Raw genomic sequence first — 15,828 nt, forward strand, 5'->3', positions numbered from 1 at the left:
CTGTGCTATTACCTAGTCTGTGTGCATGAAGAAACATCAATTATACAATTAAATTTACTCCAGCTCTAATATACAGCAGGTATGGTATATATTAAGCACTGAAGTACAAATGTTTTCACTGGGGAGTCTGTTCATTCCTCCACATAAATTCCATTAAATTTACAGCAAAACCTGAAATGTTCATGGAACAGAAGTGACTGAATCTCAGGATTTTGTGTCTAATACTGTTATTATTGTTTAAGCTGCTAAGTCAGGAGCAAACATTTATGTTTGTGCATTTAACAACCTTAGCTGTGTTTTTATTTTCTTTTTTCCCCTGATGGTTGGAATCAATGTAAGTAAATACAGCTGTTGGTGCAGTGCTGTCTTGGTGTGATTAGTTCATACCTTTACAGTGACAGGTGGTGGTCTGTGAAATAAAAGCAATAGCAACTTCAAAGGGTGCCAGTTCAGGGAATCCCTGTTACTGGTGACTTTTTTTCCTTTTTCCTAATAAGATTGGGAAAAATATTTACAAGAAATTTTGATTATAGTTTTTCCAGGTAGAGGTTTACAAAAGCAATTGTATTGTAAATGTCAGGGGGTTTTATTGGTTAGAAATGGTGATTCTGGTGCTCTGGATAGAAAAAAAACCTGTCATGTTAGATGAACAGGACGTTTCATGTTTTCACTGTTTGCATACTTGCCAGATGGACTCTGAAATACATTTTGACTCTAATTCTGTTTGTTGCTATGTTATTATTTTGATATAATTTCTAAACATTTATCATTTAAAGATCCAGAAAAATAAGAAATTCAATTTAGCAAGAAATCCAGTGGCCTTGTTTTTTTGAATATTCTTATGTACAGATGTGAAGAACTCAAACTTCTTATTTTTCTGATACAATTATAGAGAGATTGTTATAGACCTCCCAAAGGCTTTTTCCTCTATAATCAGAAGAATCCCAGTGGTGTTTTTCCTGTTCTGCCACCATTAATGCTACTTTGTTTTCTTCAAATGTGTAATTTGTCAGTTTATAAATGTTTTCTTTATGTTAATTTTACTTTTTTTGCTGTCAGCAGACCTGTCATAACAAGCTTTCTTGACACTATACCCATCCAATTTCAACTGTTGCTTTATTTTCTTTTTGAAGTGTACTTCCTGCCTGATGTAGACTGTGTTGTATTATTACTTTGTCAAGTAGTCTTTGGCAGGGAGGATTCAGTTCTATATGCTATATGACCTTTTAAAGGTAGCATGATTACTGAAGCAGTAGATTACAGTATCGCAGTAGTACAGATTTAGAATTATACTTAGCGAGATCATGAATGCTTATTGTTCATAAGTAGATGCTTGGTGGTATATGTGGTTATTTATTAAATACAGTGTGACAGGCTATTTGAAAATAAAAACGATTATGCTGCTAGCTCAATGCAACGTCTGGATAGACATTGTTACAAGAAAAATTCCAAGACAAATTATCATGGATCATCTGTGAGATTTGTGGTTGGGTTGGCAGGCTGATACATAGAGAAGTATAAAGTAACTGAAACATCCCATAAATTAGTATTTTTATCTGCAACATTTTTCCTGAGCATTGAGTAGCACTGTAGAACTGACAGTTTCCTACTTGTGTAATCATTTCTTTAGCTATGTGGGTTTTTTTCTGAAGGATTTACAGTAATAGATGCAGCAAAATATTACTTCTTCCATCCACTCTTTTAAACTATATTATAAACAAGTTTAATTCATATGCAGTCAAGTGTGTTTTGCTAATCTGGTTGTTACTGAAGACTAATTTGTGTTATAGAGTAAAAATAAATTACGTTGGAGTAGCTGCAGTGTTAATGAACTGTAGCTATTGACATTCCAACTGTACCCATTCTTACAAATCTGCCAACATGAAAAGTCCTGTGATCTCACTTTTCAGCTGTTGTAGCACAGTTATGACAGTTTTTGTTCGTGCTTAGTGAAAGTGCTACCCCCAAAAATAGGTCTTTAGCGGTAACATCCCTTTGCCGCATGAGCTTAAGGGTGTTACCAGCCTTTAGCTCATTTCTGCAGTGGTACATCTCCCTGCCTGCTGTGTCTCTTTGCTGCAGGTTACTGTTCCTGGACCAGGACCGGCAGACTGGTGCATGCTTTGCCAGATCCAACAGTTTAGCCTCTCTGACCTCCATCTGCACTTTGCACTGAGAATAGCAGTTGTCTGCACCCCATTCCATTGCCTCTGCTGTGGGGTTCATAAGTCATCTAAGAGCAGCAACAAAAGGCTCCAGGGCTTGCTGCAGGAGCATGCATCAGGTATGCATATCATACCATCATCATTCTTGTAAGCATTTGAGCTCCAAGAATCATAGTTAACAGCAGTGCTAATAAAATCCACCAAAAGCAGCTGTATTGGATGAGGAACAATAGTGTGTTAATAACAATTAGTAGTGAAGGGCTGAAGACAAGGTTATATTTTAAGATTTGTCCATCTCTCAAGGATGGTTTCAGCTGGAGAAAGATTTTGCTACTCAAAAGGGGTGGTGGTACTACCCACATCCTGCAGTATGTGTTCTCTCTTTGGTTTTGCAGTTGGTTCTGGTAACTGTGCAGCTCCACAAAATGGATCAGCTTGCTGTCTGGCTAAAAACAGGTAGTTTTTTTCTTTTTCAGAATGTAAGCGAGCTGTTCGGTTTTACTTTAGGGCCACACAACTGCTAATACCAACAAAAGGTAGAATGCAGGAATACATAGTAAGGCACTGAGGAGCACAGGAAATAATTCAGCTGGTGACAGCACATTCTTAGTTTGGCAAAAGAAGACTCTTCAAAATTTTCCTTCAGACTGAAGTAAGGTGCCTCTCTCTCTGCAGGTTTCATGATTCACCCCTCAGGCTAGAGGCCCATCTACTGTTTTTCCCCCAGTAAAATTCAGTAATAAGGTATGAAAAATCGGAATTGGAATCCAGGATTCTAACTATTTGAGAGAGCTTTTTTATCAACAGGTTATTGTCATGTTTCCCTTATTCTCTTTTCTGTCATGTAAATACTTCATTATCTACCATAGGTTTCCCATTTTCAGGATGGGAAAGTACAGAGTCCCCACATAACTTTCAGATCACCTTCTCTTTGTTAAAATGCGAATTTGAATTTCTGCTGACTGAGGAGGCTTTACAACTTAATATTATACTTCAGAACAGCTGCTGCTACTACAATGCCTTATGAAAATGTGAGCACTATGAATTCAGTCTCCTTGACTGGCTATTTAATTGAAAGTCACTGTGAGATGTGCTTTGTGTTAACACCGCTGTGTTTGGACAGACTATGAGATTGGATTCTTGGGGAGTTCTGTCACAGGGATGTCTGGTTACTGAATCACAAAGAGTTTTAGGGAAGAGACAATCACCAGTATGCTCAGTGGAGCTAAGATAACATCTGCAGGCACACTCAACAATAGAGCCATAACCCTGTAACTTAATTTGAAAAATCAAGACTCTATCAGACTTGGGAATAGAAGTTTGATCTTGCATAAAGTTGTACTTTTATAACAATAATGTAGTGCCTCACTATGAGAAATGTAAGTGCTAATGCCAGATAAATATTCCAACTGTCATTTATAATTATCATTTTTGCACTTTGGTCAGGCAGCTATTCATATTATGCCAATCAGTGTTGAACTTAACCATTATGTTCTGCATTGTAGCTGTGATTTTTTCAGGTTTGGCTTTTGGGAAAAATTTCAAATGCATACTGGAAGTTGAGGCAATGTGGTTATCCAACAGACCATCTCACATAAGTAAAAGTATTTCTCACAGCAAATAACAAAATCCATGGACAATACAGTACTACTGAAGCCTTTAGTCTCAGTTTAGAGTGCTCCAGAAAGGCAAAAGTTGCCTTTTCTTGGGAAATTCCAAAAGCAACCTAGATACCGGAGTCCAACATTTAAAGCTTTATGACAACCTCAGTACTTGTAAGAGGTGCTATTTTCTATCTTTGTAGCTATCCCACATCTGTATGTGATTTTGTTAGTGGGATTGCATGAAACCATTAGCTCCCAGTGCTAGTACAATAACAGGCCCTCAAGCTCTTGTCAGTCTCTTTTAAGCCCAGGACCTTGTTGGACAGACCTGCTGGCATACTGAGTGCTGCTCAGCAGGCAGGAAGTTTGTGTATCTGTGGCTTGTTGCATTTCTTCTAATGACTGTGCTGTTGTGTGTGGCACATGAAAATCCATGTTCAAATAGTAACCTGCCTAATTATCCTAGAACACTGAGGCCAAAGAATCTTTTCTTCCCCGTTTTCCTTTAATAAGTAGCACTTCATTTATACTAGGTGGAACAGTTTCAGTAAGAAACATGAGATGATGAGGAAAATAGCATGTGAAGATCTGCTTCTTTAGGAAGATGGAAGACTGCGCAAGGATACATGTCCTGACCCATGTCTGTTCCTGTCAGTGCTGGTTAGGTAATGTGTGAATCAACACATACGGGTAACCAAGGCAACAACCAAGCCACAGGTAAAATGCAAAGAGGAGATTTATTTAATTACCTTGTTCACAATGCAGAGCAGCAGAGACACACAGGGACACAGGCTCTGTTGGGCTTAGCTCATCCTAGTGGGCAGCAGGAGGGTCTCTGCCTGCCTCACTGCTGCAAAAGGCTTTGTGCACATCTGCGAGAGTGTGTTGTGTCTCCACAGCAATTCCACTTAAATAGGCAGAGGATAAACCACACGAGACATAATATTAATGGACATATTTTTTCCCACACTTATGTTTTTAGCAATCCCAGCTTCAAGGTCACAAACTATTCCCCCCTCCTCACCAAATCTGCTGGTTTTAACCCTTTCCTCCCAACAGGTAGTGTGTGGTAAGCATCTGGTAAGCATTCCTTGAATACCAGCAGAGCTCAGAAAACGGTCCAAGTTCCTGAGTGGTTCACTAATAAGGCATTAATAATTTTATATTGCAACTTTCTGGTGAGTAAAGAATAAATGTAGATTTCTGACAAAAAGAATTTTCTGTCAGTGTGGTTCTTAAACTTCCCATTTGACATTTTCATTTTAACAACTGTCTGTTCCTGATAGTCTTATGACTTAATAGTGAATGACTAACAGCATACATATCTCATGCCACAGAATTACAAGCTAGACATTCTTTTGTTATGGAATGAGTAAATTTTATTCTCAAACCAAATATGTGAGATTACCAGCCTAGGCACGACCCTTTTCTTTATGCAGTTGCAGTTTCAGGTCTGCCATACTGTGTGTGGAATTTACACTGTTAACAAATTTCAATATTTGTAATGATGTTCTGGCAATGTTAGCAGCCTGTCCACAGGAGAACAATTTAACAGATATAATTGTAATCTCAGTAATTAATTAATGATCAGTAAATCTTTCTTACATTCAAGAATGTTTACTTTAGCCTTACTTAACAGGGTTACAGAAGCATGTGTTCGGAAATGATGTTTCAGGGTGAGCTATCTGGTAAAGCAGTGTTACAGCCTGAAGAGAAAAGTGGATGATGTACTGCACGCTGATTTAGGTGAGAGACTGTTAACTGCCATCTGTGTTAATCATATGGCCAAGTACAGGAAATTTATGTTTCAGGATATTGTATAACTGAAACAGCTACATTCATTCATTCTTATTGCAGGGAATAAGTGGGAATCGTTTTGTTTTCTTCTGCAATCTGAGTACATATTTTCCTGAATCTTGACGTCCTTAAACTCACACCTTTATGAAGAGTCTTGCAAAACTTCTGGAAAAATTAAAGTTCTAGCTGACCCCACCAAATTGCTGGGCTTGCTTTTGTACCAGAGAAGAGAGTCAGGGTCATCTGGTAGGGCCTGCAAAGAAATTATAGTTAATTACCATTACTATAATGTATTTATCATGGTGGCACAATTATATGTGAATGGACATAAAGGAGAATTGAAGGTCATTTCTTTTGACCTTACTGTCTGTTTGCAATGCAAAATCCTTTTATTATTTACAACATCTAGGAAACAGTATTTTCAGTGGATATGCACATTATTCTCTAACAGCAGCTTTCAGCAAAGCAAGGTAATTGCAGATACCCTTGATTTTAAATACTTAGTTTAAGTTGGGTATAATTTCAGTTGGGTATACTTTCATTTTCAAAGTTGATGTAGTTGTGCTTTTTTAGCACAACTTAACACTGAGTATGGCTGGTTCTTGACTCACTCATCGTGAGCAGATGCAGCCTGCTGCCAGTTGGTGGCTGAGCCCGCAGTTCTGCCACTGAAGGAGTGGAATCCAAGAGCTGCAGATTTTGTGTGTGTCACAGTCGTTCCTAGGAAACAATCCCAACCTCAGTTACAAGCGGTTTTTTTCTGTTATTTTTTCAATCAAGCAGCCCAAACAAGCTCTAAATATAGCTTGAATATAATCACCTAAACTGTCATTAAAAGACTCGTCTCAATCAGCAGAGCCTGCTAGCTGATTGTCACCTGAAACCTTGCAATTAACACCACTAGCATTTTTGACAAAATAGAAGAGTGTAACTTGATTAGTAGTGCTATCTTAGGAATGGTCTTTTCCAATATTTATTATCATTAAAGCTGTCAGTCCTGCATACCATATTAATTTTTAAGACTTCACAACAGATACAGGATGTATGAAAAATAGGCTTTATCTACCTTCTAGAGATTTGAGGAACAAAGTTCAAGTGTTTGAACTTTTTCGTGTCCTTCATGGTATAACAATAAATTAAATGAAGTCATGTGCAATGAAGAAGACTTTAAACTGAATTTGAAAGTAATGTGTTCTTGGTAGCACCCAAATGTAGATTGTGTAGAGCAATGAAAAGGAAAAAAAATGTTTGAATTGCAGTTGATAATTGTTATCAGGGACTGAGTTCAGTAGTACCTAATGTATTACATTAAAAAAATCACCTGAGATTTGCTAAATGAAGTTTTAGGTTAATAATCATGCCACCTTTTTTTTTTGGGGGGGGGGGGGGCAGGGGGGCCTCCTTATATGCACTATAGTTTCAGGGTTTTATTCTCCACCCAAATTCCACCTTCTGTTTTGTCCCATAACTGCTTTTCTCCTTCTATTTCAATCTGTAACTAAATAATTCCTATTCTGATTTATCAAAACGAGTTATAATTAGCAAAATATAAACAGTTGAAACTTCTGTAGGTACTGTAATTTCTGCATATCTGAATAGTTTTATGGCAAAATTTTCTTCTATGCTTATGTCTTATACTGCATAGCTGTGTCCAAACATGCCAAGTCAGGCTATAGAGTGATGCTTTGTATGGTTACACCTTGCTTTGATCACCTGATCTTTGTCAGTGTTGGGCTCTGTGGGAATCCAAGAACCTTTAGTAGCCAATGTCAAGACTACATGTTTAGTACATTTCCCCTGCAAAAGGAAAACATATTTTCTGGTGTGTTTATGTAGGTTTTTTAAATTCCTTTTCAGTGTTTCCATGTCTCACAAAGATATAAAAGTTCCAATGGTAACTTTCTGAAACGTTCTCTCTGTTGTGAACTTCTTGTGTAACATTGCTGCTACTTTTAGCATCTGACACTGGTTTAAATTACCTATAGTAATCCTGAGTAATTTATAGGAAAAGAATGAGATATGATAATATTAGATATATTTGTTCTGGTCTACTTGAAGTCAGTTCATGTTTTCAAGAAATGCATTTGCTGAAAGACTACTTTATAGAAGGGTTTTTATTTTGTACTGTAAAGCCTTGTCCTATTAGATTACTTTAGACTGATTAAAAATATGTATATTCTGTTTTTCTAGTGAAGTATAACATGAGACATTGCATGGATTTCTAGGTGAAACTATGGCATTGAAATACTAAGTGATGACTGAACTTTGGAAAGAAGCTGAGAAGTGGGAAATACAGTGCAACTAACATGAGCTGCCAGAGAAGCAAATGATAAATTATATATTCTATGTGTACAGTAAGTGCACTGTTTTTCTAATGTCTTGTTCATACAAATGGATTTTAAGCTTGTTTGTGCATTCTGGTGTTAGTTGCTTTTTTTACTTTTATCCTCTTCAAGGCCAAGTATTGACTTAAATGTTATTTCTCAGTTATAATCAAGACCACTTCATGGGAAAGTACCATCCTTAAGAAATTTCCCAGCAGCCCACCATCTTTGCCTTGAGCAGAACTTTGGTTAAATGTATTTTTCACTTTCATAGGCTCAGCAGTATTACTACAGTAATGAGTTTAACTTTTATATTGCAAAGTTGCTCTTCAAATGTAGTCTTGATTTAAAATTGAAATTTAAATTTTAGCTTCTGTTTGTATCTTGTAACTTGAGTGTTTTTCTGAAGACATTTCAAAATTTTCATATTTATGTTTAAGATTATCCTAAAGTTCTAGAACATATTTAATAAATTAATAGATGCTTAGATTTTAATGTGTTTCTTTTTTATTAAAACCTTTGGGGTTTTGCTGGTACAGAATTATTTATAGTTTGAGAAATGTAATCGGAATTATTTTTATGAGAGGTTAGGCATTGTTGTTTTCTCTAGTTGCTCTTAATGGATATTGCCTTAGGTCTGAAATAATGTTTGCCTAAGCCAATACTGTGCTCTTCAAAAGTCAACTAGGTGGAGCAAAAGCATCTTGCAAATGCTACTTAACCGGGGTGATGACCTCTGTGTTGTGCTGAATTGTTTTTTGAATAAAGCTTAAAATGCGTTTCCCAGTTTTCCCCATTTCGGGTGGTCTTTTCCTTTTCTATACTGCAGTGTCCTAGTCTGTAACAAATTATGAAGGACTTTTTGCACATCAAATCATTACTGTCACTGTTGTCATGATTCCTGTGATAGAGTAAAAGAAATTATGTATAAAGAAAATAGCCAGAAAAAAAATCTGAATCCATGTTTTCTACAGACAGGTAGGGTAGATGATCATTTAATCCTTTCTAGATTCAAGGGTATGTGGATAAATACCTCTGAGGAATATGTGATGCTCAAACTTCTATGGGAAGGCAATTTGAGTACTGTATCTTTGGAGCTGTCTGGAATCCACAGGAAGCACAAACCAGTCAGCAGCACTTATACACAGGTCATTTTATAGTCTAGTGAAATTTGCAGTTGGATTTACTCATAACCTGAGATTAAAGCCTGTTTAATCTGAGCACAGAGAAGTTGGATTGCAGTTAAATTGTTAGATGATCTAAAATGCAGATGGAGGTAATACAGGTTGGAGTGAAAGACCACACAGGCATTTGGTGTCTGACTTAGATTTCAGCTCCATATGTAGCTGAACCAGTCAAATGGGCCTTCTCCTGCCAAAAGAGAGGAACTCTTGCTTCACTTTTCCCTTAAGTGTTCCTAACTACACAGTTTCATCCCACCTTTAAGTCAGGCTCTGCTGCTTGGTGCCTTCTGAGAGGTCTCTCTTTACTCTGTCATCTCTGTTAAGAAGGTTCACCCAAAACTTTAGTATTAAAAGATGAGTAGTGTTAGCACCTTTTCACAGTATGATTGTATCACATGACTAATCACTGAAAGAGAGTTGATTTTTTTAATAAAAAATCATAAAGCATACAAACTCTGCAGGGACCTGCACTTTCTACAGCAGTGGCAATTCAGGAAGTTAAATAACTAAAGCACTATGTTTAGACAATACTGTGTACACTCTGAATTCTGCTCATCCCTAAGTGTGCTTGATGCATTTTTAATAAGCTTTCATATGGAAAATAATTTGTTGGGTTCTCTCCTTAGATTGGGTTTTGTTGTTCCTAAGATATGTTCCTAAGATAAATTATAGCACATTCCCACACTTTTCTAAATTAATTTTGAATGTATGTTTTGAATATTCAAGTAAAAATTGGACATCAACAACCTTTCAGGCATCAGAGAAATAAAAAACAGACATGCAGAGTATTAAGTTACACTAGATACTGAACCCTGCATGTCATCAGCAAGCTGAATTGCAGAAAATGCAGAAAGGTGCAAGAAAAGACATTAAAAATAATTTTAAAGCATCTAGAGATGTTCGCAGCTGCTGTGAAGTCTGTTAGAGACCTTACAATACCTTTTGATTTCATGTGCAAGATACTTAGCCACTAATGATCAACATTCATAGAGATGTTAAGGAAGACATCTTCTGCTTCTCTGAAAGTCCCTTTCCACCATCAGGCTAAAAGACTCTTACTTATGTTTTCCATTCCAGAAAAACAAGTGAGAACTAACACCTTTTTATAAAGGAAGGTGGATACAGAATAGCTGTATAATTGTAAAGGTCTGTAGTCACAGTTGTGACGTGAGTGCATATTTTTAGTGTAAATTTAGCTGTCCCTCAGTGAATTAATAAGTAGTATTCTATTCATCTATTTGCTGAGTTCGCATTGACATCAAATGGCATGCACAGGCTAAGAAAAATGCCTGTCTGTCTTTAACAAATAGCTGGTTAAAAAATTATTTTAAATAAGGGTATAAAGGCATGAAACCAGGCATAAAAACTGTTGATGCTAAGCTGAATGGCAAAAATTGGAAAATAAACATTCATTTCAGTCTGAAAGGTATACTCTGCCTAAACTTACTTAAACTGTAATAGTAACAAAAGTGCTACCAATAAAGCAGAAACTGGTCATGGCATATGGCATTAGTATTTTCTGAGTTTAAAAGTTTTACTCCACAATTCGTGTGACCTTGATTTGATCCTCTAAAAACTGTTTTGTATAGTATCTCAAATGAGTTCAGGGGCTTTTTGAGGTTAGTTTTGTGGTATATAAAATGTGTTTTCAGCTTAAGGTAAAAGACAGGTTTCTATTATGAATCATGCTATCAGGTTATAGTATTAATGTCTAAAAAAGCTCTCTAGAAGTTGTACACAAGAGTACTTAGAAGTCAGCTTTACTGGAAGTCTCCTTTTTAGTACAGAAGTGTCATCACCACCTTCAGAAATCATCCAGTCAAAGGAGCTTATGTGAGCATGTCATTCCTAACAGCCTCCTGTAGGCACTGGTAATAATCCCATTTCTCTTGGTTGTGTTTGCGTAAAGGCCAAAGTAACAACACTGTGTAAGAACCCTAAGACCTTTAAAAAGGGCTGTATTCTTCTAAAAGCTTTACATTTCTTTTCTAAAAGATTTATATTTGCTTTCATTAGGAATATAAATTACAGAAAATCTTTATGAAAAACAGTTCCCCCTTTTAACTTTGGTCTTGTTACTCTTTTTAGCCTTCACAGTGGATTGTGTGCAACACAAGCCATTAAAATGTGTAAGCCAGATACTAATCTGAAAGAAGCGTGTTCCATCACTTGCACTGTGATAGATGAATCAATGTGAAAAAATAAAAACACATTTGTAAACTATTAGAACAAAAGCTGAAAATCAGGACTTTTATCTGGTTTTGCACCCTTGGTTGCAGTTTCTTTTTGAAAGGTTGAGTGGGGGGGGATCTATTCCAAGCTAAGTTTTGTTGCCAGCTTTTTTTGGTCAAAAGTTTTTATGACCAACTATCAGCCAGACATTGTTAAACAAGTACAAAAAAGTGCTATCCTCTCCAAGAAAAAAAAAAAATTTAGAAAGCAGTGTTGGCAAAAGCAGTAACATCAAGATGCCTCTGCAGAGGCATCTAGTGAATTAGAATTCGCTGTCTCGTTTAGTTTCCTACTTTGAGTGTAAACATGTGAGATTCCTTCACATGCTCGTTCACTGTGATAAAGCCCTTTGTGATTTCCCTGTCTGCCTTCTCTCACCTTCTGACATTACACAACTAATGTATATAGCAAAATTAGGCTGATACAAATATACCACCTTCAAAACAGATTTTGGTTTAAAAAACATACAACATATTCAAGAAATACAAGAACAGAAGAAGTAAAGTGATTGCAGTAGCTAATAAAAGCAGTTAATACTTTAAAACTCATATGCATTTTATTTAAACAGATACTCACAGTTTGTCTGGCTATTAAGCTGAAAAAGGATGTAAGAGCCCACCCATTCTTTTTCATGTGTTAAAGTCTGAAAAAGTCATTTAACTTCCAGCTTCAGAGAAATCTTAACATTCATAGAAGGCAAGTAATCAAAAATGGTTGTATTTCTTTATGATTTTTCAAGTTTAACTGAACTACTCAAGATTTATCCCTGTGCCAGACATCCAAAAACATGTACAATTTAAAAATAACCACACATTTTATCACCATAATGAATTGTACAAATACAAGTGAGGAACCAGTTAGATAGCAATTTTAAAGATTTAGATGTACAAGTACAAGCTAGCAGCAACATATCATTGTAACAAGAAGCATCATAGAAAAGATGGCAATGGAAAAAAAATCAGTCTTCACCATGTGAAGTTGCTTGTTTTGTTCTCAGGTGGAGTTCTGTACCTCATGAAAGAGATATATTATTTGGAAAGAGGCCATTGAGCAACATAAAGATTATAGTTTCTACAATCTGATTAGAAAAGATTTTGTACATGTAAGGAAAGTTTTAGAAGGTTTCAAAGGTATCAAAGGCTACTGAAAAGAGGAAGAAAAAAAGTGTCTGAATTTGTGCTGCTTAGGAAAAGAATTAAACAGTTGGAATGGAAGATATTTAAACTGGACTGAAGTTAAACAATTTTCCTCAAGAAAATCAAGTAGTCCTTCCCCATTAAAAAAAAAACAAAACCAAACAATCCCCATTAAAAAAAACCAAAAACAAACAAGCATTTTCCTAGACCAAAGAACCATTTGCAAGGTGCTTTTAAACCTGCTTCATCCTACATATTTTGGAGGGAAGCAACACTATTTCCCATTATTTTCAATTAAAAACTGATTTGTGATTAAATGATGTATGAAGCTATGGCTATTTCTTCATTAGCCTCATTTTCCTTGGTAGTATCTAAAGATTTGAAGCATTCTGTTTCTGATTTGATATCTTAGCATATTCTATTTACTTTACCCCTTGCTTCAGCAAATAGTGGTAAGACCAACATAAACTGAGTTTTAACCACCTCAGAGTACAATTTTATTATGCATTACATATGGATTGGGGGAAAAATGTTCAGTAGCAGCTAGAAGAAAACATTAAGATGTGGATTTAGAATATATAATTTATAAAACTGAAGAGTCATGTTATTTGTTTTAGGGCAGGTTTTTGTCTTCATTTTCCAAATCTAAGCAAGGTCAATCAACTATTGTAACATTTGAATTGTACAGTCTGTTACTGTTTCTTTTTAAGCTCTGAGAAAGCACAAAGTGGTATTTAACAAAGTATACTTTTTTATTCACTTCTGGTAAATACATGTTTTACACTTAAGAAAGTTTACCAATTTAAAACAATATATGAAAAAAGGAAACAGTGCAATTTTTTATTAGGAATACAACAGTATGTCACAAGATGTTGCAAGCTAAATGTTTATTTCAAAATTGTAGGCAGCAAACAAGCAGAGTTCAATTTTTATAGGACTATGTAAAATGACCCTTTCTGGATCTGTCATTTACGTTGGAGCTCTTTTACTAGTTAACAAGCGAACAGGGAAGAAGACAGAACAAAACAGAAATTACTATGAAAGTTGTGTGTATTAAGACATCCTGAAGAACACGTAACTGTAACATGAGCGTCATGGAAGAATCTGCATACCTGGCCCATTTTCTGCCCACTGGAAGAAGCCACACTGTTTTTCCTTCCCAAGAGGGCACACAAAAAAGTTCTTTCCATTATTGGGACCAATCTTCAACACAGTCTTCATAACACATCGCTTGCCATGGTTACAAAATGGAAAATCCAAGTCAGCCCACTGCCAAAGAGAAAAGGTTTCAAGCACATGTGATGGCTGTGAATTCCTTATTGTAAAATTGACAACAGAAGCACATCTACAGGGAATGCCACAGAAGAAATTCTTCCTAGTAGTTACGATTTTATCTCTTTTGTGAACACTTTTTAGATTTTTTTTTCTTTAACATCAACTGCAACTGCATGCACTTTGACTGGTGTAACTTGAAATGATGTTAACACATAGCTTTTTTCAAATTTAGGCGTTGTGGTCATTACTGTCTTCAATTCATCTGTTAACTACCTGATAGTATGACTGTCAGATCACTTTTCAGGTCAAACTCTTCTCAGACACATACATTCATAGCAAGGAGCAGAGGCCACCAATTGCAGCTGGGAAGGTCATGTTAGGTTATTAGTGCAGCAGTGGGAGGGTTTGCCCAGGCAGATTACAGAATCGTCGTTTTAAGAGGCTGCCAGGATTTTAGCTAGCCAGAAACATGGGTGACAATTAGATCTAGTTTGCTATAGTCTTTCTTTCAGGAAGAAGCTGATCTGAACAACTTGTACACGTCCCTTCAAACCAGTATTTCTCTTACACATCTGTTTGACATCACACAGAAGTAGATTAAGACCATTTGCACAAGCAGGTGCCTTCTCAACAGTAAGGGAAGCAACTAAAACTGTAAGTTCATAACTATTATTATGTTTAGTCTCAATTCAGTGTGCAAGAGTATTTAAAATTATGTCAAACTTTAAATGTATTGTATCTGTCCACAACTGACAGATCACTGGGCCAAGGAGGCTACAAGAACAAGTGCTGATTATAAAACAGGTCCCGAAGTCTTATACATACTTGAAAGTAGTCACACCGAGTTTCCCTGGGTAGAGGGCAGCAATAAAATTGCCTTCCCTTGTTTTCTCCATCCTTTCTCACAACTCTGAGGCTGCAGAGACGACTGTGTTTACTGCAGCAAGGATGCTCCATGCTTAACATACGAGTATCATCTGTCACATTAGTTTGAGATGCGCTGTAATGACAGGTTACAAAATGACTTTGGCATAATTTTAAAGGGACTACCAGCCAAAGAACTCTCTTCTACCATTACAATAGCTCACCCAGTGTACTTTTGCACCCAGTGACAGAGACTTGTTTCTCTAATGCACCCTATTGCGCCTTTAAAGCTGAATGATTGCAAGTAGTGAATAGACAGGACTGTGTGCTTTTCTTGAGGTACTATACCAGTTTTCCCCACCATGTTTCAAATTATTTTGAAGTACTCAAATTCATCTACAAAATAAAATTTTACCACGATGCTATACTGCCCACCTCAAATTCTGACATGTTCTAAAAGAGTATTCTTCACTCAGTGAGAAAAAGACCAATACCAGTAATTACACCAGGCTGAAGGCATTTGTATGCTTCACAGAAAAGACTCTCACCCTCTTTATTAAAAAGTTACAGTAATGTTCCAAATCATATTTGGACAAGAAGTAATCAGGCTGATAGGATGGAATATAATTCTCTGAATGGGATAAAGTTCTTCTTCCTTGTGATTGAGATAATTTCTGACTATCTGCAATACACAAGGTTTCATTTAAAAATAGTGACATGAAAAAGATTAATGCTCTGAAATGTATACTTATAGAGCAGAAAAGCAGTAGTGGAACCTTAGTGTAAACAGAAAATATTAATTCATTCTGGTCAAGTTATCAGCTTAGAAATTTTATGTTGTCTTGTATGTCTGGAAGATTGCAGTCCTGCAGACACCAGCAGTTTTATTCCAACACCTCATTAAAACACAAGGAGATAAAAATAACCAACAGATTTCTTGTTGGTTTTGTTTAAAAAAATACTATAAAAAAGAATTTCAGTTGATGACTTGCTACAACCACCTGTTATTGTGATTGATACTGTCTCATTTCTTGTTTGCAGTCCTCTGTATTCTCAATTATCCTGCCTACAGCTTCTGTTCTTCAGTCCCTATTGAGAGTGCAAGGAGAAATTGTATTCATGCAGTCTAGCCTGGCTAGTCAGTGAGATTGTTTCAAAACTGGTGCTTCAACAATGCAAAAAGTAATTTCTGTATTTCAGAACAGACACATGACCAAGAATTTTGTAGCACATCATCAATATTTCAC

At 36.2% G+C, this 15,828-nt stretch overlaps 1 protein-coding gene across 3 annotated transcripts in view; it reads right to left on the reverse strand.

Moving 5' to 3' along the window:
- Positions 1 to 4,487: 4,487 nt before the first annotated feature.
- Positions 4,488 to 15,828, reverse strand: part of NEIL3 (nei like DNA glycosylase 3) — a 28,670-nt gene continuing 17,329 nt past the window's right edge. For 2 of the 3 annotated variants that reach the window (XM_032109011.1, XM_032109013.1), the window contains exons 9-10: positions 14,543 to 14,717; positions 11,841 to 13,711 (exon numbers count right to left, since the gene is read on the reverse strand). In XM_032109011.1, coding sequence (XP_031964902.1) covers positions 13,535 to 13,711; positions 14,543 to 14,717 — 352 coding nt within the window. In that variant the 3' untranslated portion in view covers positions 11,841 to 13,534. Of the gene's footprint in view, positions 5,820 to 11,840; positions 13,712 to 14,542; positions 14,718 to 15,828 lie in introns of those variants that run through there. The other variant, XM_032109012.1, reaches the window with a different exon arrangement.

The sequence above is a fragment of the Corvus moneduloides genome, chromosome 5 (assembly GCF_009650955.1).
Source record: "Corvus moneduloides isolate bCorMon1 chromosome 5, bCorMon1.pri, whole genome shotgun sequence".
In the NCBI taxonomy this organism is placed as follows: Eukaryota; Metazoa; Chordata; class Aves; order Passeriformes; family Corvidae; genus Corvus; species Corvus moneduloides.